At 46.7% G+C, this 25,757-nt stretch overlaps 1 protein-coding gene across 17 annotated transcripts in view; it reads left to right on the top strand.

Moving 5' to 3' along the window:
• The window catches only part of Asap1 (ArfGAP with SH3 domain, ankyrin repeat and PH domain 1), a 299,561-nt gene extending 275,573 nt beyond the window's left edge, over window positions 1–23,988 (top strand). For 9 of the 17 annotated variants that reach the window (XM_087557333.1, XM_087557329.1, XM_087557324.1 and 6 more), the window contains 6 exon segments: window positions 651–821; window positions 9,508–9,577; window positions 12,231–12,289; window positions 17,000–17,499; window positions 19,079–19,201; window positions 21,323–23,988. In XM_087557333.1, coding sequence (XP_087413459.1) covers window positions 651–821; window positions 9,508–9,577; window positions 12,231–12,289; window positions 17,000–17,499; window positions 19,079–19,201; window positions 21,323–21,397 — 998 coding nt within the window. In that variant the 3' untranslated portion in view covers window positions 21,398–23,988. 17 annotated transcript variants of the gene reach the window in all.
• Window positions 23,989–25,757: the final 1,769 nt, after the last annotated feature.

The raw sequence follows: 25,757 nt of genomic DNA, 5'->3' as shown, positions 1-25,757 counted from the left end.
ACTTCATACAATGTATTTTGATCGTGTTCATTTCTCCCTGGTTTCTCCCGGATCCATCTGCCCTTCCGTAACCATTCTGCTTTGTGTCCTTTCTCCCCTCCCCCACTTCCCCAGCAGGTACAATTTGTACATTTATTCTCGGATGTATGACCTCCACTAGATGGTGGTCACAGTCCACCAGGGAACACACCCTTAAAGAAAAGTGACTCAGTCCCAGCAGCTGTCAACTGCCAGCAGCTCTTTAGCTGGGGCGGACTTCGTGCCCTCTCCTCTTCATGCTGTAATCTTATCTGGCCAAAGCTTGCACCGGTCTTAGGAATGCTACCTCAACTGCTGGGAATTCCTGTGTGCAACCTCCTTGCTGTGTCCAGAAAGCAGTTTCTGTACTCATCCGCTGCCTCTAGCTCTTACCTTTATTCCACCCCCTCTCCCACACTGATGGCTGAGCTTTGGGAGAGGACAGGTTATGATACAGATGTCCCCATTAGGGCTGAGCATTCCTCCAACAAACAGTTTTGAAATTGTTTGTGAGTTGGTGGGCTGGTGGACTCCCATGTTGTACCACACTTTGATGAGTAATTACAAACTGGCTGTTCTGTGTCTGTGAGACTGGGATTAACCCTCCTGCCCCCATTCAATTTCCTTTCTAGGTCCAACTGGCCCACCTTCAACACTCCCTCTAGGCACCCAGACCTCTAGTGGCAGCTCCACCCTATCCAAGAAGAGGCCTCCTCCCCCACCACCAGGACACAAGAGAACCCTGTCTGACCCTCCCAGCCCACTACCTCATGGGCCCCCAAACAAAGGCGCAATTCCTTGGGGTAAGTTTTCCTAAAGTCAGAGTCAAAGCTGCCCAGAGCCCAATAGTTGGGGGGACTCCACTGGGCACTGGACAGTTTGCACATTAGGAAAACCATCCAAACTGCACACACACTGGCTGTGGACTTTAACATTGTGCCTGTCTTCTAAGGCCAGGGAACATTTTCAAAAATGTCTGGGGCTACTCAAAACTATAGTAGTAAATAAAGTGCCCTCCTATATCATCAGGGAGCTGGTTGTAGAACAACTCACACATACAGACACCAAATCTGCAGGTGCCCCATCCCTCGTATACAGTGACATAGGCATTTGTGTAACCTGACCACAAATACTTTTAAATTCTCTCTAGACTACATATCTAATGCAGCGTAAATATGATTTTAAAAAATGGGTTCATGTTTTATACATATATGATCCTGAATATTTTTACCCACAAATATGGAGGGGAAATATAATAATAGGAACTGAGCATATATTAAATCTCATCTGAGAATAGCAACTGTTTTAGGTTGGAATTCTGAATCTCACAGAACTCAGAAAAGCAAAAGAATAGATTTAGGAAGCTTATCTAACACGAACAAGTACCCCTGGGTTCAATCCCAGTACCAAAAAAAGAGAAAAATAAAAGCAAAAACAGTATGCTCCTTTATGATAACCAGAACAGCTTCCTTATAAAACAGAGATCCTATCCTAGATGTTCTTCTTCACCCCTTTTCTGACTTCCTGCTGAGGGTCAGATGAGTTCAGGCTCTTTATATCAAAGCAGGGGGATCTGCCCTTTACCTCCAAACCTCACCATGCCCTGTCCAAGGCCATCACACTCCCTGGTCTGTCCTCTCCTGGAAGACCAAGCTCACTTGTTTGCCTCCCTGGCTCTTGTCCGTTGTCTTCCAGAACACTATCAGAGTTAAGTTCTTTGCATGTTTGTCTACCTCACTAGAATGAGAGTACCATGAGTAAAAGCACCCTCGTCTATTCTGTCCTCACCTGGGCGGAATCCTGCCTGGCCCAAACTGGATATTCAGAAATCTCTTGAGAATGAATAGCCTTACCCAGAGTCAGTTGAATCACTGATTGACAGTGGCTGCAAAACTTACCTTGTCTACCAAAAGACAAGGAAAAGTACTGCTAACAGCAACAATGAACAGCCCATACTTCGAGTCTTGCCTACTGCCCTGGGAGTGGTGTCTGGGTCACCATCATCCAGTAGCCCAGCAAGGTCCTGGCCCACACAGATGCTCTCTGTCAAGTGGGTATCCTAGTTATCTTTTCCCAACAGTGGATTTCATTGGGACTTTTCTTCCTGCCTTTTTAAAAAATTGTAATGGGTAATCCAACTTAATAGTCTTAAAGGATTCCTCAAAGCCTATCTGAATAGTTCTTTTTAGATTTGGGTAAAAGCCAGAATATACACTTTAAGACTGTCCCACACAATTTTGCCCAAATGCCACAGGACGCGTGTGTACACAGCACAGGTGTGCTCACAAATATGTATCTATACTGCAGCCACTCATGCTGTGGCCCAGCAGGCCTAGCCAGGACACCTGCCGAGTCTGGGTCTGTTGCTTGAGCTTTCGCAAGTCCTTGTTCTTATGGAGCTCATGGTGCAGTGAGGACCTCAGATACAGAGTGCAGTTCCTTTAGTATCAAGTGCGTATGTTGACCAAACTCTGTGGAAATGCTAGAAAATGAAGTGTGTAAGTACATACGCTCAACACAGAACACATTCGAGATGGGTCTGCATGAATCAGAAGTAATCAAGGCAAACAATTTAAGATAGGCACACACCCAACCTTAATACTAATGGCTCCTGGAAATTGCATTTAAGCCTTTCAGAATGCCCAAAAAGCGAACCTTGCCTAGATAACATTCCCCAGAAGCCACAGGCTCTCCCTGTGGACTTTATCCGACAGACGAATATTCTTGCCGGGGTTCACTGAGTTTTTGATCCTTTGCTTGCTTCCTGTGTGCTTTACTGTGCTCCTTCTAGAAACAGAGACATCCCTCAAATTAATGCGTTAAATTTCTCTTTTCCAGCTCGAGTGTTATCCAACACCTGACTTTTCATCCCATCTCCAATAATGGTAGAGTTCAGGCCTTTTCCAAAAGAAACTCAGTTGTTACCACATTATACACATTATTGCCTGCCAGTGAGCTGGGAGCATTAGAACCTTTCACAGATAAGGCCTCAGCCAGCCCTATGTGACAAAAATTGTGGCACTGCTCCAAATGGCAGGACTGTAGTGAGAACTCAGAGAACCGAAGTGTTGACTCAGGGCTTGTTTGTGGGTGGTAGGTGTGCCCATATGGGAGATAGATATGTGTACAGACATGGGTTAGTAGCATTGGCACACTGCAGGTACACAACTGGACTTATGATTATCAGGGGAAATTTGTTCAGCTCCTGGCATGTGTACTCTGCTGAGTGATCGATGCTCAGGATGTGACCCTGTCCCCTGTCTGCTGTTGATGCTGAAAGCAAGGCAGGGGTCAGACTGTGTAGTCAGCAGCCAGACACAGAGGTCAGTCATGCTCTGGAAAGCATCTCTCTTCCCAGTGCCCCAGCTTCTCTAGCTTTCCTCTGGATCCCCTTCTTCCCTCAGCCCTTGGAGGTGGGGTCCCTGGGGTAGACATAGCTAAGGATGTTCTGAGCAGCCATCTTACTTGTGTGCCTTTCCAGGCGCAGCAGGGTCCCTCTCCTCTTCTCCCCTCCAATGGGTCTTGATCATGACACGTTCTCACAATGTCTAGCATGCCTATTCCCCTACTTAGCTGTATTGATGCTTAGCTATCCTTCAAGGCCTGTTCTGGGACTTGTTTCAGAGACTCCACTCTGTTTGCCTCTGGCTGGGAGGAGGGGAGGGTCATCCCAATGCTCCTGCCTCTTTGTCTGTCCCTCTCAGGGAACCATCTCTCTATAGCTCCTAATGTAGTGGTATCACAGTGTCCACATAGTTTTTGTTTTTTGTTTGTTTTGTTTTGTTTTTTGAAACACAGTAATTCTTTATACTTTAGGCTGACCTTGAACCCATAGCAATGCTGCCTCAGCCTTCTGAGTGCTGGCATTGCAGGTGTGAGCCACCACATGTGGCTTTTAATAAGTATATGTTCCTTGTTCAATGCCTCGGTTTCTCTAACAATAAAATAAGGACTAGTCTTATGCACGGAATTCTTACAAAGGTGATGTGAGAAAAACACATGAAGCACAGGATGAGGAATTCAGAGAGCACTCAACAAGCATTACCCACTGTTTGCAACTCTGCCTGTACTCCGCCTGCTGTTTTGCTGGATGGCCAATCCCCAGACTCCCTCATGTGTGTCATGGAGCTTTATGTGTCCTTGGCTACTATAATTCATGCCCCAAACTCAGATTTTGCAGACAACAAAGCCTATCCTCACAGTTCTAGAGGCCGCAAGCCTAACATCCTGTAGAGTCGTGTCTCCTCCTAGGAAGTGAGAAATAATCTGTTCCTTACCTCTCTTTGTTTCTGGGGACTGCCAATATTCCTTGGCTTATTCGGGTCTCTTAACTATGCAGGCATGCCTGTGAATATGTCACTAGCCTGGAGCTTACCAAGAAGGCTAAGCTGGATGGCCAACAAGCCCCAGGAGCAATCAGTTTTCTCTCTCTCTCTCTCTCTCTCTCTCTCTCTCTCTCTCTCTCTCTCTCTCTCTCTCTCTCCCTCTCCCTCTCCCTCACCCTCACCCTCTCCTTCTCCCTCCCTCCCTCCCTCCCTCTCCCTTCTCCTTTCCCCCTCTCCCTTTCTCCCCTTCTCTCTCCCTCTCTCCTTCTCTCTTTTCTCCAACACTATAATTCCTAGGGTACCACCACATCCAGTTTTAGGGAATTTTTAAGGGTTTAGGGATCGAACTCAGATCCTTATTCTTCCCTGGCCAACGTTTACAGGCTGAGATATCTTTCTCAAAGCGCGGATTTGGTACCTTTAGGTGGCCATTGTGTAATGCTCAAAGACTCACATCCATCCCACATCCCACCATAACAGTTCATCCCACCCCCACCAAGTCTGATGCCTCTTCCCTTGGCCCTTGCTCCTTTTATTCCTCAAAAGAATATGTTACACAGCCATGTAGCCAGCAGTCTTAGCCTCTGACTGACTACAGTATGGCAGCATTTCCCTGTTCTTTGATTTGGGTTGGATTTTGTTGTTGCTGCTGCAGTTTTCAGAAGAGGGGTTCTTGGGTTTTGTTTGTTTGATTTTTTTTATGGGGTTGGTTTGTTTCAGAATAGGGTTTCACTATATAACACAGACTAGCCTAAACCTGGAAAATTCCAGTCACATCCTTCCAATGTAGGATTATAGACATGTGCCACCACACCCGGCTACCTGTCACACTCTGAAGCTTTTACTGCTGAGTATTTCTCCATCATGTTCTTTCACTCGGAACCTTTGACATTAACTCATTAATAGATAGCTGTGACTGATAGAACCTGCCTTCGCTGGTATCTGTGATGAGTTCCGTCTGTGAGTCTGACCACACCCCACAGTAGACTTTGAGGAGGGATAAGCAGTTTAAGAAGGAGACAGCTTGAATTTGGCATTAGAAGATGAATGGAGTAGAGTGAAGTCCTCTCAGAGCCCTTAGCATCAGGTCATAACCCATGGCTGGAAATGGACCAAAGATATCATTGTGGGAATCTTTCAGGAAGGAGCAAGAGAAAAGGAATGGAGCCAGTCACCTGCCTGCTAGCCATTGGCACACGTGCAAGGAGTATCAGGGGTATAACCTGAGCACAGCTGCCTCACAGAAGAGCGTGTTACCTTCTCCGACACTCCGTCCAGTGCAGGACTTTGCATTTGCTAACATAGCTGATTCCTGCCCACAGTCCCCAGGAGAGAACACACTGTTTCCTGGGCTGTAAGGATTCTATACTAAAGGTTAAGTTGTCCTGGTTCTCACGGCTAGCATGTGAGAAGCCAGTGTGATGAGAGTGTGCACTCCTCACCCTGTCCACAGACTGTCTTGCCCTCTTGTTGTGTGGAATGGCTGGAAAGGGGCAGGAGATAATATGATCTGGCTGACCCTCCTTACCACCGTTGTCTCTTTGCTTGAGAATCAGAGGCCTGGTAAAGGCATTGTCCTTGCCAGAGGTAAGGACTGTCCAACACTCCCCTCACTGGTATGCCTCCTTGTCCCCCGTAGCAGCACTCTCTGCTGTGTCCAGCCTTGTCCAAGCAAGGAGAACCCTTCCAGGCTTTTTTCCTGCCAGAACTAGTGTCCCCAGTGCCCAGAATAGCCAGTGCATCACATGACTGAAGTCCTGCTTGGTGGTGAGTTCAGCCATCTGTCTTCTGAGGCAGGCTCGAGACGAGAAAACAACCAATGGCAAGTAGAAGATCGGTGGGGAGCCTATGATCCTGGAAGTTGCATTTCATTGAACGTCGTCCTTTTTCACTTACCTGCTTTAAAACAAACCTACGTGTGCTTTAGCACATACATTTAAGTGATAAGGAAATCAGGACAGAGTTGCCTCCAGTGATCACCTCTGACCATTGAGACCTAAAGTCCGCATGCTTTTTTTATGTCCTATAGTCAGTCAGAAGGCCTCAAGGAAGTGGGTTAAGACTCTGAGTTGTTCCTCTTCTATAAATTTTTTTGAATATAAAGCAGATCACTTTCCAGTCATTTTTGTGCTGAGCATTCAGATTCATTCCATAAGATAGAATGATGTCACCCCAGTTTGCTGGCAAGGAAATGAAGCACAGAGAAGCTAAATTACATGTAAAAGATCACAAATTGATAACTTCAGAAGTGGCATTTGAACTCACTTCTGAACTCACATCCTACTGCACTGTTCCAAAAGATCCCTGCAGCCTACGTGCTCCCATGACTAGCTCAAAACTTCAGCCCGTGGCTTCTAGGCTGAATGGTGAGTAAAGCTGAGAATTGGCCATAGTTTCTCCAGTTGCCTGTTCAGCAATTGAGCACAGGCTTCTTACTGCCTCTGTCTGACATACCCAGAACGTTCCAAGCTGCACAGTGGGACAGGAAAGGGTTAAGCCTCTGTGCCTTTTCCCCTTCTCTTCTCTGTAATACTATCTTTCAAGATCTCTCTAAACCTCATTTCTTCTACTTACACACTAGTCAGCCTTACCTAGCTATGAGAATGACAGGACTCATGTCTGTCCACTACAGATGGCTTCCCACCCCGGTCTGAGAAGTCACTCTCAGGAAGCCTGCTGGCCGTCTTTTTGCAGTAAGAGACATTAGTTACTGTTCCAGACCCTGTGTGGGAGGTAGGATTTCAAAGGCACGGAAAGAGTTATTGTCACTGGGGTACTGGCCTATTGACTATGTCAGCATAGATCCCATCACATTTCATTGTAAGGACGTGGAGAATAATTACTATTTCTGTCATACTCCTACAGAAACCCATGGCCTTTCTTCTAATGTTCTCTATTGTAATGGGCATAAATGTTACTCCCATTGTGTGGATAAAGAGATGGAGGTCCATCAGAAAGAGCAACATCCTCCAAGCTCATTCCAGATCAGTGGTCCACCTGAAATCCAAAACTGAACTCGTACAGCTTCCAAATCTTTACCCTTAATCTCTTCCCAGAAGAGTGTAGGGGGATCAAGTCAGCCAGGAGGATGTTCTTTAGGTATACAGGAATTGACCCAAGTGTTGGGGAGGGTGGCCAAAGAGAGACATTAAATGAGAATTCTGGACATGCAGGCCTGGGGTGTGGCCACTGCCAGCATGGCCTGATGCTCATCTGTGCAACAGCAGAAGAACTACAGTGGAGCCAAGGACATTCCCTTGCTACGGTCAAATTCTGTATAATTGAATTAGTCATTTGTCGGAAATGGTTTCACATAGAAAAGGAATTAGTGGGAACAACAGCTTGTATTCCCCAAGCATTCTATTGTTGTGGCTCACAGAAAGGCTTGGTATCCAGGACTGTGGGCTCAGCATAAAATACAGTGCTGAGGAAATGCTTGCCTTGAGGAGATCCCCCATGAAGGTTTCTGAGAGTTGCCAGGGAAGGCCTCTATTAGACGGTGTGCTGCTGGAAATACACCAAAGGTTAAAGAGCATCTCATTCCCATTAAGCAGTAATCAGTTTCCAAGTTGGTGGTACTGTCAAAACCACTCTAGTTTGTTTCTTCCTGCCTCATTGTTCTGGCATTATAGAACATTCTGCTCATGAGACCTGGTTTCAACTCTGCTATTCTCTCTTGATAGGATAGTTTCATTTGGACTGAGGGGAGAGTAGGTGGTTCAGAGTTTAGACTCTGGAGAGGGCCCCTGGCTATGTATCTCACCTGACCCTTCACCTGCTGTTTCCCCTTGGGCCTTTGTTCTTGTCTATATATAAATTTAAGAGGTGATTGCGTTACTCTCATAACATGATTACCTATACATACTTGGCAGTTACCACACTTGTGATAAGTACGCCGTGAATGGTAGGTGATATCATCTGTGCTACTCTCCGGGTAGAGGTCAAGTAGAGCACACAGCTGTGGTCAGGATTCTTGGCTTCACCATAGCCCTGGAACCTGCAGTGATTCATAAACTAAGTCTCTCATTTCCTTTTCTTTAAAAGAGGGCTAGAATGCCAGTCTCTAATTTAGTGTGGAATGACAGCTGACAGGAGAGAACATTTGACATATGTTGTGCTGTCATCGTGAAGTGGGAAATAGTTATTTATTTCTTGTCCCCTGATTTCTATAGGAACTCTGAGACCCAGCTCTGCCATGCACCTCTCCCAGCTGCACAGTGGTCACAGAAAACCCCACTTACGTGCTGACCAGCTTTCTGACCACCTGCACAAAGTGCACATCTATCCTCCTGGGCTCTGCTAGTTTGGATGCTACCCTGGTAGAAATTCTTCTCCCTCTTCTACATGCCATGTCCTTGCTTACCAGCTGGGTTTTTCGATAACTGTTTCTTCATGTTCATAGCACCCAGCCTAGTTCTGTCTTATTCCATAGTCCTAAATCATTCCTTATGTAAATCCCCAAGCCAGACCCTAAGCACTGTGACAGTAGCCACATAGTCTTAGCTTCTATTCTTCTTGCTCTGCATTCATTCCTGGCACATAGCATAGTGGGTGTTAAATAGTTTTATACTGAGTGGACATCCACTGTGCAGGTGCCCGTGGTGCTGCTGTCAGCAGCCCACCCATACATGGGCCTCACTTGGGAGCTGAGTGTGTTATCCCTGCCTGGTAACTGCCTCTAGACCTCTAGCAGTTCTAAGGCTGTGAGTCCGTACACCTCTGGCCAACCTCTATCTCAAAAAATGTTTACACTATAGTTCATAGCAGTAACAAAATTGCAGTTATAAAGTAGCAATAGAAGTCATTTTATGGTTGGGGTCACAACAACATGAGAAACTGTATTAAAAGGTCACAGTATTGTTCTAGATAAAGTTGGTGTTTTATCGATTTTTATCTGTCCTTCCAGGCCAAGGACCAGATCCTTAGCCTCTGGACATCGGCAAGTTCCTCTGATCTTAAAAACCTACCAGGAGGCAGACTGCTCACCCTAGCATAGTTCTTGGCTAGCAGTAAAAGCTCAGCCCAGACACTGATTTAACACAGGAAGTACACACTATTCTGATTGAGGTCTTCTTATGCTTTCTGGAACCTTCAGAATGCCAGTTTGTTTTCCAATGTCTCTCATGTCCATGTCTGAAGATTCAACTTTTGACTTTCCTTGTAGGTAACGATGTGGGCCCATCATCTTCAAGTAAAACAGCAAACAAGTTTGAGGGACTATCTCAGCAAGCAAGGTGAGCCACCTCCCCCACCTTTCTCTCCTGCTGTGCTCATAGTTGTTATGGGCAGACTGACAGACTAGGGCTTCCCAAAACTACTCAGTGCAGCACCTGGCAGCACGTTAGGAAGGGAAGTTGGGCACCCTTGCCTGGAACAGACCCATATGCACAGCCATCTCCCTGCAGTAACACCAGGCCCTGATGGCCACAGTTGTTGTAGAATGATCTGGACACTGTGAGAGTGAGTCTTCTCTTTTTGTTTTGTTTTGTGAGACACAGTCTCACACTGTAGCCTGTGTTGGCCTAGACTTGTGGTACTCCTCCAACCCAACTTCTCAAAAACACGGGGTTATAGGCCAACATAACCAGATTGTTTTTTCTTTCTTCTTCTGTTTTCTTTTTTCCTTTGAGACAGGGTCTTTGAGACAGTGTGGCCCTGGCTGTCCTGGAACTTGCTATGTGTTTGAGGCTGACCTCAAACACACAGAGATCCACCTTCCTCTCTTCCTTCCTAATGCTGAGTTTAAATGTGTATACCACCATGCCTGGCCTATTTCTCACCTTTTAACTGAACAACTTTAAGTCGAAAGTTTTTTTTAACATAAAAAAAACGAGAACGTGTGTGTGTGTGTGTGTGTGTGTGTGTGTGTGTGTGTGTGTGTGTTTTGAGGGGGAAAAGGGTTTGTTTGTTTTTAAGCTATAAGTAGTGTTTCTTTCTCCTCTCAATGCACTAAAGTAGGTACTTTGGAAACATTCCTCAGGATGGGGTTTTTTACCTCTGTTTCCTCTAAAAATGCAGTCAGGATGCAGAGAGCCATCTCCACACCCGGCAAGAGAGAATCAGCTGCAGGACTAGCTAGCTTTGAGTCTATATCAAAGATTGAATAAAACAATAAATAAATAAAACCACACTTCTTTTAAACTCTCTCTTAGTCTCTAGCCCAGTGAGATCAGCCAAATTACAGAACATTAAAATGATCAGAGATGTCAAAGTCCTTCACTCACCTCCAGCCTGGCTTCATTCTTACTCTTCCTCCTGTTGCTGCAGTCAGACGGGTTATCTGCAGAGAGGGCACTTAAAGTGCTCACAAGTGTTTGAAAGCAGGATCAAGTTGCTATGAACTAGACCCATTCCCACCTCCACCCACCCAAAGCATCCTAGAACACCAGATCTCAACCTTCTAATGCTGCGACCTTTATTTAATTCAGCTCCTCATGTTGTGGTGACTCCAACCATAAAATTAGTTTCCTTGCTACTTCATAACTATAATTTTGATACTGTTATGAATTGTAATGTAAGTATGTGTGTTTTCTGATGGTATCAGCCACCCCTGTGCAGTGTTGGTACAAGGACTTCCTGAAAGGACTCTGTGATCCTCTAGGCTTTGGTCTTAACTGTGTTCAGGGGTGACTGATCAGGCAGCTGTGCGTCCCCAAGAGGATGCTAAGGCAAAACATGAGGAAAACACAGTCAAGAATGGAAGTCAGACCCTCTTCTATTCACTGTTTCTCATGTCCTGGTAGCTTCCTCTGAACATGGCTGTTCCCTGCCCCCAACAGAACAAGGTTGTATTGCCCAAGAGCTAGAAAGAGTAGGGAATTTAAGACCCAGGCAGAAAGAGGAACTCCTGTCATATCCTCTTTGACTCCTTTTGTTTGGTAGTTAGGTTGGAAGAAAAAAAGAAAGGTCAGCCAACTCTTGGACACCAGGGGACAGGGGATGAGGCCTGAGGTCCATGAGGGATTCTCAGAGATGCATGCCAGGTACTTGGCTGTTCTTGCTCCTTGAATACAAGGTCCTTAGGACCCCTGAGGAGCATTTCAGCCTCTTGTGAAGGGGAAGTAGTGACTTCCCGCTAACAGATGTCACATTTGATTATTCAAACATCATGATGCAGACGTGGTCCAGGGACTTAGGTGTTACTTCCCCTACTTATTTGCATGTTCTCCAAAGAGAGGCCACTACAGGGCAGGGCTAGACTGCCATCAATGATCATAAAGTCTGTTCTCTGGAAGGGAGAGTGATGAGGGCTGCCTATGGAGTGACATGAGATGAAGTACTTCTGTGTGCATTCACGGTATGCAGTGCCCGGAGCTTTCACACATGATCACCTGCCTCCAAACAAAGCTTCAAAATGAGCAACTTGGTTGGCTCTTCCTCACCTTTCCAAGTATTCTCCTGGGCCAGTCAACGTGTAAAAAGGATACCATAGTCTCTTGTTAGATTGTCTTTGATAGGATTAGAGGGGTGTGTGTGTGTGTGTGTGTGTGTGTGTGTGTGTGTGTGTGTACATGCACAAGCTCGAGACAGACAGACAGACAGAAGGGGGAGGGACAGCATGCTAAGCTGGGCTTGTGGAATTCAGAAGACAAGATTTGACTATGATGCTACACTTACATAGCCACACCTTTCCCTTCAGAGTCACCTCTCCAACCCTAGTAAAGAAGTTGAAGTCTTGGCATGGTATCTCACACCTTTAATCCCATCCCTGAGAAGGCAAAGGCAGGTAGATCTCTACATAGTAAGTTCCAGAACAACACAATAAGACTAAGACTCTGTCTTAAAAGCAAAACAGAAAGAAAGTCCTTAGGATAACTTTGAAGTGATTGTGGTTAACCTGAATCCTAGGCACTTTGAGATGCTAAACAAGTGTTGTTTGTTCATCAGCACCAGTTCTGCTAAGACTGCCCTTGGCCCGAGAGTGCTTCCTAAACTACCTCAGAAAGGTAAGACTCTTCCTCTTCATATCCACATGCTTGTAAAGTGTCACTACCTTTCCTGGGACAGAGTACTGCCCCTTTCATTTGCTGATGTGTCCCAGTTGTCTAGAGCAGTATGGAGGTACCCAACAAATATATTTGTTAAATGAAGAAAGTAAAGCCCAATCTGTCAATATAGACTGTAGTTTCATTGAGAAAATAATCCTTCTCAGAAGACACTGCTAACCCTTGGGTACTGCTGCCCCACTCAAACCTTGTGAGACCTTGGGCAAATGACTCGTTAACTTTACCCACAGGGAGTGCTCGTCTGTAGTGCTGAGGTTGTGTAAGGACAGGGTGAGGTCATGCTTCAGATGGCCCCTCACAAGGCGGTAGCACAGGCAGCCTTTCCTGGGATGGCATCTGTCCTAGGAAGCACAGGAAAGCAGTGTCTGCAGTGCTGCTGCTTTGCCAAGCACACACTTGGCTCTCTGACCAAGTCTTCCAAAACCCTGACCACAGTTTTCATTTGTAAAACGACATTTCAGCCTCTTACTACCACACAGATGGGTGCACAGAGAAAGCTCCTCCTGCTGTTAGAATCATGAAGCCCCCTCTGAAGCTCCTACTTCATTAGGTCCTTATGAAAGCCTCCGCCCAACAGGCCTGCGTTAGATCCAGGTAAATGCTCAGAGGAGCTCGGATGGCTCCAGTTGTCAGTGCCCATGCACAGTGTCCACAACAGAACTGGCCCCAGCTTCGTGCTTCAGCAGAGGGCAACTCGAGGTTACTGTAGGGACATAAAGGTGCACCCCTCTGCAGAGCTCTCCGTCCAGTGCACATCTGCGATGGCGCTGTAGCAGCATCAGAGTCTCACAGGGCTACTGACTGTAGAACAGGAAGGCTGGCTCCTCTGCTCACCCAGGCAGTCTGTCTCAGTCAGAGTCGGGGTGATTTTCAGACTTTGTCCCGAGTGCAGCCACAATATCTGGTGGCTCCTACCGTTTTTGCCCAGATTCTGCCCTGTCTCTCATAATGACCAGTGAATAATTGTACCTGCCTTACTGCTTGCTTTCCCAAGATTCAAACCCAAAAGATTCTTAGTCCCCCTGTGGCTGCTGCCACTCTGTCTCTGTCTCCCCATCCTCCTGACCCAACAGAAAAAACTCTCCCTGACATTCACCCGTCCTCCATGCAACTTGTTCAGTGGCTGGCCCTGTGTGTGCTCTAGTTTGGGACCCGGCCTACAGGAAGAGTCATAATGGCAGTCACTGACCATGGCCTCATGCAGTCCCCTGCTGCCTGATGCTCCTCACAAGTGTCACCCTCCCTTAACACTGTCCTCAAAGAAAAAGAAAGACCCAGTTTCTTCAGGGTATAAGCCTGCCCCAGCTACCACCCTGCCCCACCAGCCTGTGTGTCAGTAGGTCTATACTCCAACTCCTGGCACCCCCGGCATCACTGTCCTCTAAGTCTCCAATCAGAACACAGCCCTGTTTACCAGATCTCCTATCCTGATCTATGCTCCCCAGAATATCCCCACTTTCTCTGTCAGTATTTTCACTGTTTGAAATTTCTCCATAATTTGCTAAAAAATGCAAAAATAAAAACCAAAGTATAATGTAGCCTTCCAGGGCTTATCTTCCATGCTGAAGAGCATTTCCCTAGTCTTGCCTGATTCCCTACCTAGAAATCCATGGTCATTCGACATCAGATACCAAAAATCCTGTCATCCTGTGTGCAATCCAGTGTTCATATCTTTAAAAAAAATCAAAAAAGTTCGTTCACCTCAATTGTCTCATAAGTGGTTTTTTTTTAATAAGGAACAAAATGAAGTTTCTCTTAACTCTTAGATTAAAGTCTTTCTGTTTATTTTTATATGTATCATTGCTAAAATAAAATCTCTGAGGCTGGTATCCTTTGAAGAGAAGTGCCACACTTAGGCTCGCAGTTCCAGAAGTGTAAAGTCTAGGAGCTGCATTTGATGGGAAAGCCCACCTTGTTGCTGACTTGGGACATCACGTGGCTGAAGAGAATATGTTTGTTTGTATAAGGCCACCAGAATCCAGTCATGGGAGCCCACCCTCATGACCTTGTCTCCCCCATACTACCTCAGAATCAAGACAACACTGCACGTGTGGAGCTTGAGGAGAGAGACGCTCAGGCCACGTAAGCTGCAGTGCCTGCACCATCAAGGCTTCAGAGCCCATAGGGCTTGCATCTGCATCTTGCTCTTTGCATTCCCACTGTTCCTTTCTCGTGTTCCCCTCTCTCTTTGGGTTTCTGTCAGCTGTCACCAGATGCAGATCAAACTTTGGCAAAGCATTTTCTGAATCATGATCCACCAGTCTACACAAGAGGCTTGTAGCTGCTCTTATCAGAACCAAGGTCCATTCCTTCAGCCATAGCCTGGGTCCCACATGGCACACTAATGGTTTGGTCACACTTGATATTGTCTAGGCTGAGTTCCTTTGCCGCAGTTTCTCAATACCTCTGTAACACTCTCCCAGCACAGGCCCATGTGGCTCCTCTTACCACTTCTTCAGAGCCCTGCGCCGCCATGGATCCCAGTCCTGGACTATGTCTCCAAGAGAGGAACATGACTAGTCTAGTTTTAATTTTGTTTTGGTTTATTTAATTTGTTTTAGTTTTAATTGTTTATGTGTATGAGTCTTTTACCTTCATGTCTCTCTGTGTACCATGTGTGTACAGTACCTGTGGAAGCCTGAAGAGGGCTTTGGATCTCTGGAACTGGAGTTACAGACTGTTGTAAGCTGCCATGTGGGTTCTAGGAATCAAATCTGGTTCCTCTGGAAAAGCAGCCAGTGCTCTTAACCGTGCCATCTCTCCAGCCCCTACCTTTACTTTTTGAGCCATGTCATATGGGGCAGCCCATGAACAGGGTTCACTTCTTCAGAGAGGGGCATGGCTGCTGGACAGTGGGTAGCACTGAGGCATCTCCTCTTTGTCCTTGGTTCTCTCTTCTGAGGATACTTTTTCTAAACACATTACAGGGTGAAGGCAGCACCATTGGTGTACCTTCATGAGCACAAAGTGCCCAGCTCCCATACCAAGAAAAGAACTTGAGTCATAAGACTACAGGTCTTACTTGGCCTCACGCAGCCCTACTTAGTAACAATACCAGTGACACCCCTGTGGGACACTAATGTCAGTCATGACCTCACAGTAAACTCTTCTCATTGACTAATTCATGTCATCCTCATGATCATCCTTTGAAAGAGTTTTACAGGTGAGGAAGTTGAAGTTCGGAGAAGTTGCATAATTTGACCAAAGTTATACAGGGTGTGTTAGTTACTATTATATTGCTCTTGAAGAGACACGTGGTGACTCTTATAAAAGAAGGCAGTTAATTGGGGAGTTTGCTTACAGTTTTACAGGGTTACTTCGTAATCATCATAGCAGGAGGCATACAGGCATGGCGCTGGAATTGTAACTGAGAGTTTTACATTCTGGTCTATAGACCGCAGGCAGAGAAAGACAATGAGCCTGGTGCTGGCTTTTGAAACCTAAGAAGACACACCTCCCCTAACAAGAACATACCTCCCCCAATAAGGTCACACCTCCCCTGATAAGGTCACACCTCCTTTAGCAAGGCCACACCTCCTAACCCTTCCCAAACAGTTCTAGTAACCAGAGTATTCAAATATAAACCTATGAGGGCCATTGTCATTCAAACCACCACACACAGGAGTGAGGGAGTGAGCAGAGTGAGCTAAAATGTCCTAAGAGTGTCACAAGTGTTACACTTCAATTCCTACATTGTTACAGGATGATTGTACAGGGAGTGGCCTTTTCCAGATGTGGAGTAGGGTGCAGCTGTTAGACAATAGGAGACGTTGACCTAGAAACATCCAAGCACATCAAGCGGCAAACGCAGTTTTACACAACAGCAGTCAGTGAGTGTGGTGTGATATGTTCATCAGTTCATGAGTGTCAGCAGAGCGTAACAGGGTACGGTGGTGGGTGGGCAACAGAAGAAACCCCTGGCCAGTACTGAGAGAGTCATGTACAGTGAGGGGACATAAAAACAGCTGGAGAATCGAATGCCATGCCCCTTCACAAGTAACTTTGTACTTTTATTTGCTTGTTTGTTTTTTGGTTTATTGACAGAGTTTTTCTGTGTAGCTGTACTTCTATTAAACTTAAATAGGATGGCAAATGCTTTTGCTAAGTAATATATTTAAGAAGTTATACCTATGGAAAAATACAGGAGGTAACAGAGCATGGTGGCACACACCTTTAATCCCAGTACTTGGAAGGCAGAAGCAGGTAAAATCTCTGAGTTCAAAGCCAGCACGGTCTACAGAGAGAGTTCCAGAACAGCCAGGACCACACAGAGAAAACCTGTGTAGGAAAACAATACAACAACACAAAAATCTAGGAGGAAATACATTTAAAAAAATTTAAATGATTAAATTTGTTAGACTGGCATACAAGGAAGTCTTCTTTATGTAAGCATATTATGTGTTCTTTAATTCTGGATTGATGTGGGCAACACACACTGGCTTTTAGTGAAAGCCCAGAGCTGTGAGCTGTAGTGTAGCTCTTTCTCAGCTTCCAGCTTTATCCTGCCCAGGGCCAGCTTTGGGCTTGCTCCTCCCCAGCGCTCACTCAGGTCAGTACTCTGATAGTGTTTGCCCTTTGTTCATGACCATAATGCCATCCCCCTTCATCTGCTCTGTGCCTTGACTCCTCTCTTGTCATCATTTCCCATAGTGGCACTAAGGAAGACAGAGACCAGCCATCATCTTTCCCTCGACAGAGCTAACATCCCACCTGAGACTTTTCAGAAATCATCACAGTTGTCGGAGTTACCCCAAAAGCCACCACTTGGAGACCTGCCCCCAAAGCCTATGGAACTGGCCCCCAAGCCCCAAATTGGAGAGTTGCCGCCTAAGCCTGGAGAGCTGCCCCCTAAGCCCCAATTAGGTGACCTGCCCCCCAAGCCACAGCTCTCAGACTTACCTCCCAAGCCACAGATGAAGGACCTTCCCCCCAAGCCACAGCTGGGGGACCTGCTGGCAAAGTCTCAGGCTAGCGATTTGTCGGCCAAGGTGCAGCCACCCTCAGAGGTCACACAGAGGTCACACACTGGGGATCTGTCTCCAAATGTGCAGTCCAGAGATGCCATCCAGAAGCAAGCATCTGAGGACTCCAACGACCTCACACCCACGCTGCCAGAGACACCCGTACCACTGCCCAGAAAAATCAATACGGTAGGTGGGAACTAGTGTCAGGCTCTTCTCGCAAGGCTCTGTCTGTGCGCTTTTCCTTTCATGATGCTGGGAAGTGTACCCAGAGCTATAGGTGTGCTCTGTACTCCAACACTAAGCAGCATCCTTGGACTGCAGTTCCCAAGGGTAGGAGGAGGCTATGTGCTCCAACACAGGAGGAGAGCAGTGACCCACACTTACTCTCCCACCTACTGAAGCATTGGCAGTGTGGAACCTGGTGGGTACGAACATTTGGACCTGGCTCCAATGCCTGATGTAACTGCCTGCTATCTAAAACTTCTGTTCTCTGGGTTTGATTCCGCCAGTCCAAGAAGGGCCTATGTGATACTAGCACAGTGGCTAGTGAGCATCGTGTTGTGTCTACATAGTGTACATTCGCCTCTGACGCAGGAGCCTTGAAGGCTGAACTCACTCTTCCACAGAATCCATCTCTGTCTGTGAGTTCTGAGTAGCTTCTAAGCGCATGCTCCTCACTGTGTCTTCCCACTGGAGCCAGAGGGAGAGCCTCGTGCGGTTTGGTTCCATCCTCTCACACAGTGGGTCCCACTCTATAATTTACCAACACAATCCTTATGAAAGTGTGATACTCCAAGAAGATATAACAGAGGACACTCAGGCAGGCCAGATTAAGGGAGATACTGTGTCTGACGCCTCTGTTGGGTCACTTTATTGTACCAGTGCTGCACGTCAAACCTCCCATGGACTTGAGCCCACTGCTGGCTCACCATCCTTTCCAGCCTTCCTCGACTCTATTGATGGCTGCTCTAGTGTTTTTGTTGTGCACAGAAGTCCAGCTCCTGCTGCCTGCATTAGTGATAGTATTCTACTTAAAACTCCCTCCAAGTGAGCACATCTCAGACCTTCTCAGTCTCAGCACTGAGATGAGAGCCTGCTACTGTGCTTCTACCGATCTTCAACCGCACATGTCCCAGCCCCTCCCCCAGAAGCTCAGGAAAGAACCAGGATCATCAGAAAAGCCAGGGACAGAAAGGAAAAGACACTTGGCCCAGAGCACTTAGAGATAACTTGCTGTTCTTATTGCCAATGATCTAATTACCTGGGTGCTAAAAGTATTCTTTAGAAGGTGTTGACTCTGTTTCCATCTTCCTGTCTTCAGAGAACTGGAAGTCCAGCCAAAGGTACTGGTCAGAATCACAAGTGCTTAGACAGGCTCTTCCTGGGCTTCCCTGGTGATTTGCATGAGACACTAAGAAATCCATCTGTGCTGCACATTCAACATGCAGAAGCTGCACCTTTGCTTTATGTCGTTTCCGAACAATTTTTATAGCTTCTGCTGTCATTTCTGCCAGCTGATGCTGGGGGCAGGGTGGACAGCGGGAAGATAGGCTCTTCCTGCATTTCAAGAAAGCTGAGTCGTGGTTGCTACTTGCATTGGTTGCCCTCTGCCAGCCTGAGATGTACAGTTCCCTGGGAGTGTGTCAGTTTTCTAGACGCACACACAGAATAGCTTAGGCTGGACAAAGAGAAGTCACCTGGCCTTGTGCAGAGTGCTGTTCTGTCTATATGCTCTCCACTCAAACCTGGTCTTTTTTTATTGCAGGGGAAAAATAAAGTGAGGCGTGTGAAGACCATTTATGACTGCCAGGCAGACAATGACGATGAGCTCACATTTATTGAGGGTGAAGTGATCATTGTCACTGGGGAAGAGGACCAGGAGTGGTGGGTACGTACCTGTGTTTGTCTTTTTGACCCCTTCATTTCTCCAGCCTCCACTCCTTAGGTGGCTGTGAGGATCCTGCTAGGCAGGTGCATGACTCACCCCATGGCCATTCACATCTGCCCCGTCACTAAGTTTATGCTACAAAGACACAATCTTACCTTGAAAATGGACCAAGAACTTTATGTTACACTTTCCCCATGATGCCATATGACAGCCTAGTTTTTTGTCTGTATTTTCTAGTTCAGTTACAAAACTCAAGCTCAAGAACTTAGGTCACAGTGCATGGCCACAGAACTAATTCCAGGTCGGGCCAGGGCGGGCCTGGCTGTGAACATGAACTGCCGCCCTCACCTCTGTTATTCTCTGAGCCAGGAGGCAAAAGGCTAAGGCCCCATGCAAGCCCAGCCCTTAGCCAGTCCTCAGATCTTTAGTAAAGAGAGCACAGTAGCTTCCTCACAGTGTTAGAATGTTGAATGACCCAGTCACAATTGTGTCCACAAACACATCCTTGTTTCCATTTTTCAACATCAGCGTGAATTTTGCCTTTTTCTGGCTCATGTCTGTCAGCCAGAAAGTGACCTGCAGTTCGTGGTTGGGCCAGCAGAACCAGTGACTGCCCAGAAACACACGTTCACTTGCTTGCACATGAGCACACACACCTTCGGCTTTCTTCTCCTGGGCCTGCAAGAACTGTAGGCTTTGCTTTGACTAAAGTCGTTTCCTCAACAGTGGTCAGGGTGGTTTTACCACCCTAGGCCCTTAGACACTATCAGGACATGTTTTGATATCAGGACCTGGGAACTCGGACATACAACAAGTAGAAGTCAGGTGTACCACTCGCACCGCACGGTGCTCAGGGAAGCTCCCCAGCAGAGCACGTCATCGGTGCTGAGGTCAAGTAACCCCGAGGGCATGCTTTTCTTGAGTCTGGATGAGATGGGAATACTCAGAGACTGTTCTTTGGCAGAGCCAAGTCTGCTCCCAGTGTACACTAAAAGGCCAGTTTAGGACAGTGACTCAGAGTCCCAGGTCCCCCAGTGGTGTCAGTTAGTAGTCCTGGGGACTTGAATTAGGCTCCTTCTGTCTGTAAACCTGTATCCCGTGGAGGGGGTGTTAGTATCTAGAGCTCAGTCTGTCAATGTCACTACACTGATCCATTAGTGACAACCATAGTCACTGCTAAGAAACCAGTGACTCCAGCTGAGACTCTCGGAAGAAAAATGAACATTTTTATGACTTCAAAATCGTGCCTCAACGAAATTCTATGAGCCATCAACCCACACTCACCCTAGTAAAGAACTTAAAATCCTGATAGTCAGGAGACCTGGGCACAGAACTAACTAAGCTTGGTAGGAGAGAGACTGGGAACATGGGGGCCTAGGCACAGCTCTTGAGTCCATACCACACTCTACTCTGGGTTCTTGAGAGAAGGAACCGGAAAGCTGGCCTACCCAGCTTTCTGCCCAGCTCTCTGTGCTCCCTTCTGTGTATCCAGTGGGCATTTACAGCCAGCGCGCATGCTCTTGCTGTGCTTTCTATGGGGAGCCCACAACAGAATGCTTCTCAGTGCAGTTAGCGTTGATCTCATGGAGATAATTAGGGAAGTTTTGCAAGTAACTGTTGCTTGCAGGTTATGCTGCAAATGGGAAAACTGCCATAGGCCACTGTCAGTCTCAGACCACTGAGGACATCTGCAGTAGCCAGAAAGCACAGGGCCTCGCTGTGTGCACAATTGTCCTCGTATAATCTTAATCACACAAGCCTGAAGAGGGACTTTTTTTAACCAAGTTTTAAGAGCAAGAGGTTTATCAAGGTTTGTCTGGGTTTATCCATGAGACAAGTGTGTAGGCTTGGAGCCTGACACCCGTGGAAGCCTTGCTCAGTAATCCCATCTCCGCACAGCACCATGGGAAGTGCTGACACCTCTGAAAGGCCGAGGACTTGTTCTTTGGTGCTGTTGATTTGCTGTGTTGTCTCTTATATCAGACACTGTGGTTCACTGTAGGGTAGGCCAGGTGAGCTTGCTGCCACCCAGGCCTACAGGCTGACACAGGGTGGGCCCTTATTCAGTACCCGTCACTGGATGCTGCCAGCCATCTCCTAACTACTTCTTTCTTCCTACAGATTGGGCATATCGAAGGACAGCCTGAAAGGAAGGGTGTCTTTCCAGTGTCCTTTGTTCACATCCTGTCTGACTAGCAAAAAGCAGAACCTTCTGTCCGTCCACACCCTTCATGCCAGACCGCTGCCTCCATGTAATCCTGTGTACAACATGTATATAGCTGCTGTTACAGACCAAGAACTCATGGAAGGGCCACTCAGGAGGGGAATATAGTATGTATTGTAAATATCCTGTGGCCTTCTGCCTTCACCAGTATTAGGGTAACCTCGGGACCTGGTGCGCCTTACTGGTTTGCCAAAGCCATCCTTGGCATCTAGCACTTACATCTCTCTGTGCTGTTTTATGAGCAAACAAAAACCAGGAGTATAGGAACTGCTGGCTTTGCAGGTGAAGAGTCTCCAGCAGCTGTCAAAGGGTGCAGAACTGACTTCTAACAATGCAGTATTCTCAGTGGCGTTACTGAACATGCAACATTAGCAGAGGTGGGTTCTGTGCTCCGGGTGGAACGTTAGGTTAGCCCCCTGGCCAGCCAGCCTGTAGTTATCTGTGTACACAGTTTACAGCTACAAAAACCTACTTTGGTATTTATTACAGAAAAGTGTTCAGTTAATTGTGTTATTCCTTCAGCAAATATTCACTGACACAAAATCCTCTGCAGCATTTTACAGCATATGCAGCCTCGTGCAAGTTTAGATGAGTGGATTTGTACATCTTATGGCGAGTGGCCACCCCTGAGATATTACCTCATTATGCAGAAGTAACATATCCTTCATGACTATTTTGACAAAAGCTTAAAACCACATCTGATGGAAGTCCAACTTTCAGGAACCAAGGACTGCCAGAAAATATCTGCCTCTACGTTATGCATGCATCTAGACGCTTACCTGAATTCTGCCTTTTATAAAGGAACAAACAGTATGAAGAAGTGAACTGTACATTTTTAAACTTGATTGCCATTAAAGCAGAAGTTACAAGGTTGCAACAATACTTGTTTCTGGTCACTCATTTGGCCTTTTCCAGAGTGTTTGCACATGGTGTTGACACAGCACCCCCAATGGTGTTGAAAAGCATCTAAGGGGTCAGTTTGACATAGTTTTCTTCATTTTGTTCTTGATTAAACCCTTACTATACAAGTTGGAAAACTATAAAGTTGGTCTTCCCGTTTTCTCCTGCAGAATCCAGGTGCTGACACCACACGTTGCTTTTCCTCCCCCCTCTCCTCTTCCTTAACTCCAATGCTAGAGTACTCTCCTTACCCTCAGCTTACCCAGTGGACACATGCCCTTCAGGTCAGTGTATAACCGAGTTGTGGGATGCTGCTATGAATCGCACTGTGATGAAGCCCTCTGCAAGCCATCTCTGTCTGTCCGATTGTCTTCTGTCTGTCTCTGGTTTGTTGTCGCTTGTGTTTTTCTTTGTTATGATTCTTTTCCCTCAGCCCATTCAGCCCATTGCGTTTCCGTCTTTGGCCTCAGAGTGAGTTTGGGGAAAGGATGCCTAGCTGTGTTGCCCCTGGCTCCAGGACTGCTGTGACTCTGAGGTGTGCTGTCATGCCATGCTCCATTTGCTTAAGTTCATCTTGAGCACAGCACAGAAGACAAATACTCTTAAGCAGACAACCTCACAATGAATTAAAAACACTGATTTCACAGAAGCACAGTTCCCATGAAGCCTGTGGGAAGAGCCCTCTCATAGCCACAGTGCTTAGTAAATACTAACTCAGTTCTGCCTACGTGGTTGCAGTGAGATCTCTGAATAGCCACCCAAGAAATAAACCTTGCAGGACAAACCTGCAAAATACTCTATCATCTATTACTGGGAACTGATCTTGAACAATTGCTTCCATAGTCTCTGGGCACCTGTGCATCCACCGCACCAAACCAGGAGCAAAGGTGCCTGCCAGCATGCTGGTGTGTGGCCAGCAGCACCTGACAGCCATGTTTTAGAGGCCATAATGGTTTCAGGAATGTGGTGATTGCCCAATGTGCCATTTTGTTCACACATTCTTAAGAGCCGTTAAAGTTGCGTTGTGGGGGTCTCAGCTGTCTTCTGCTGATTTGAACATAAGCTGTTTTTAAACAAACAAGCTCCTTGTCTAAAATGATGAAGAGTCGTTACTCTGTTCTGCTGCAGGGACTCACAAATGTGTGTTCATACCTTTCTTTTCTGGTTTCCGTTTGTTTCCCATCAGGAATTTGAGTTCTCTCTACTCCGTTGTACTGTGGGACATAGGAAAACTAGGTAGACATTCCTTTGGTGATCTTGTTAAATTTAAATCTGACCTTGTTCTGGGACGGGGTAAGCCACTATCTAGTTTTGGACATGACATAATATTTCGAAGGTATGCAACCTTAAGAAAGAAAGATCAAATCCATTCCTTTTCCCCCCTAGAAGGGAAAAGTTATGTCTGCAAACAGTGTGTCTTGTTTTCCTGTTGGACAGCCATTGTTATTTATTTTTTTATTGCCTACTACCTGGACGTGGAATATAGGAGCCCAGTCATGCCTGCCACTAGTTAAATCCCACATTCGTACCCGAGAGTTACCATGGAGCATCAGTACACTTTTTATTTCACATGTATTTGATGTGAGTTTCTCAGTACTGTATGTGTTAATTTCTACTTTTTTAATATTTAAGATTGCTTTTAAATAAACATATTCTCAGTTGATCCCAAGCATCTGAAACGGCCATTCTGTGAGTTGTCCACTACTTTCTGACTGAAAACCAACCAACCAGCCAACCAGATGATGCAGGTTTCAGGCAGAGGTGGGGCATGAGCCGCTGTCCCAGCTCGTTCTAGATACATAACAGTGTGTGGCCTTCCAGGCTCGCCCGAGTCCCCCCTCACTCCCACAGTGTGTGAAGCTTTCATGGGGACACAAACAACTGTTCATCCCCGGTGTGGCTCTACGGGCAGACCAGACAATTCCTCCAAGTCTATCTTGATGAATGCGGGTGTTTAATTGGTGCTGCTTACGGGAGTTTCCATGAGAGGGCACTTATGGGGGCATGGGCAGCTTATAGGCAGCTGTACCACTAAGAACTCTTAGCACCTCGTATCTCACCCAGCAACCCTAAAATACCTGTATGTGCTTAGGGAGGAGCCTCATGAGTCCCTCCTCCATGATGAAGGTAAAGGATCTCCCGTGGGTCTTTGCAAGCCTCACGGCTACTGAACATTCAAGGCAGCAGACACAGCATACCCAGAGGAGATAGTTTGCAGACCTCTAACTCTGCGCCTCTTCCTGTGGCCAGGATCGTATATTACTGTGCTGAGTACTACATCTGGCTGTCTTGCATGGCTGTCACTTGTGGTGCAGCCACAAAGCTGGGTAGACGAAACAGATGCGGTCTGCAGCACCTACTGTCCCCTCTGTGAGCCTGGGGAACCTGGAGGTGAGGTGTTGGGAAATATATGCAGGGCTGAAGATCCGTGGCTGGAAACCAGTGAGTCAGGAGTCCACAGGAGCAGTGCTGGCTCTGAGGCTGTTCTCGAGATCTCTACAGTCAAGAGGCTTTGTGACATAGTTCTAATCAGCTTGCTGGGAGCAGAAGAAAGCTTCGTCAGGAAGATGTTGCAGTTTCCTTTCTTGAAAGCTAGTACATTTCCTGTCTGTTCATAAAGGGAGATAAATGCTATATACCCACGGATAGCAGCTTTGATGGGGACGGCTGTGAATCCCTATCGGATCGTTCTGTAAGAGGGAAACAGTGACTCGTACAATCCAAGATCCAAGGATAGCCAACTTGCCTTGTGATAGAAATGCAGTCTCCCATTGGTGGCTTATGGTTTTAATCCTGTGACACACAAACTTAACAGCTGACCTCTAGAGAGCAGCAGCCATATCTAGGGGAATGGTCTAGAAACTGGAGTGTTCACACCCTGGGTCTCTGAGTGCTCAGTACAGACAGTCCATATTCCTTCAGACATGTACAACCTTCTGTGAAGTGAGCTTCCTTCGGCACAGCTGGAGTGATCCCCTCCAGGCCACACAGTGTGACAGGGACAGCCCAAGTCCTGTGACTTCAATGACAGTGCTCCTACCCTTGTCTTTTTCTACTCTAAGCCTGTGCCTGCCCACCCCCATTTGTAAGTCTTCCTCACTCCCAGAGGGGGCCACAGGGTGGTGACAAACTAACGACATTCAACTTTTATTTTGCCCACCTCAGTGGGTTCTCATGTCTAGAATATATTTATTCTCCCCCAGTTTTGTGTCATGGGCTTATTGAATGGGCTCACTTCCATCACGAGTATCATGTTAAGTGTGTGCCAGCATGCATGGGTGTCAGGCTGATGTATACACTCAGCCTGACTTCAGGGGCCAGTAGCCTAGATGAGGATGACATCACCTGTATACTAACAGGAGCCTACCAAGCGGACTTAGACATTTCCTTTGTGGCCAGAGAATACCAGACCTATGGGTGCAAAGGTAGCTC

This window comes from Rattus norvegicus, chromosome 7 (genome assembly GCF_021556685.1).
Source record: "Rattus norvegicus strain SHRSP/BbbUtx chromosome 7, alternate assembly SHRSP_T2T, whole genome shotgun sequence".
Lineage (NCBI taxonomy): Eukaryota > Metazoa > Chordata > Mammalia > Rodentia > Muridae > Rattus > Rattus norvegicus.
Note: the sequence above shows the minus strand (reverse complement) of the source record. Positions and strands in the feature narration are given on the sequence as shown.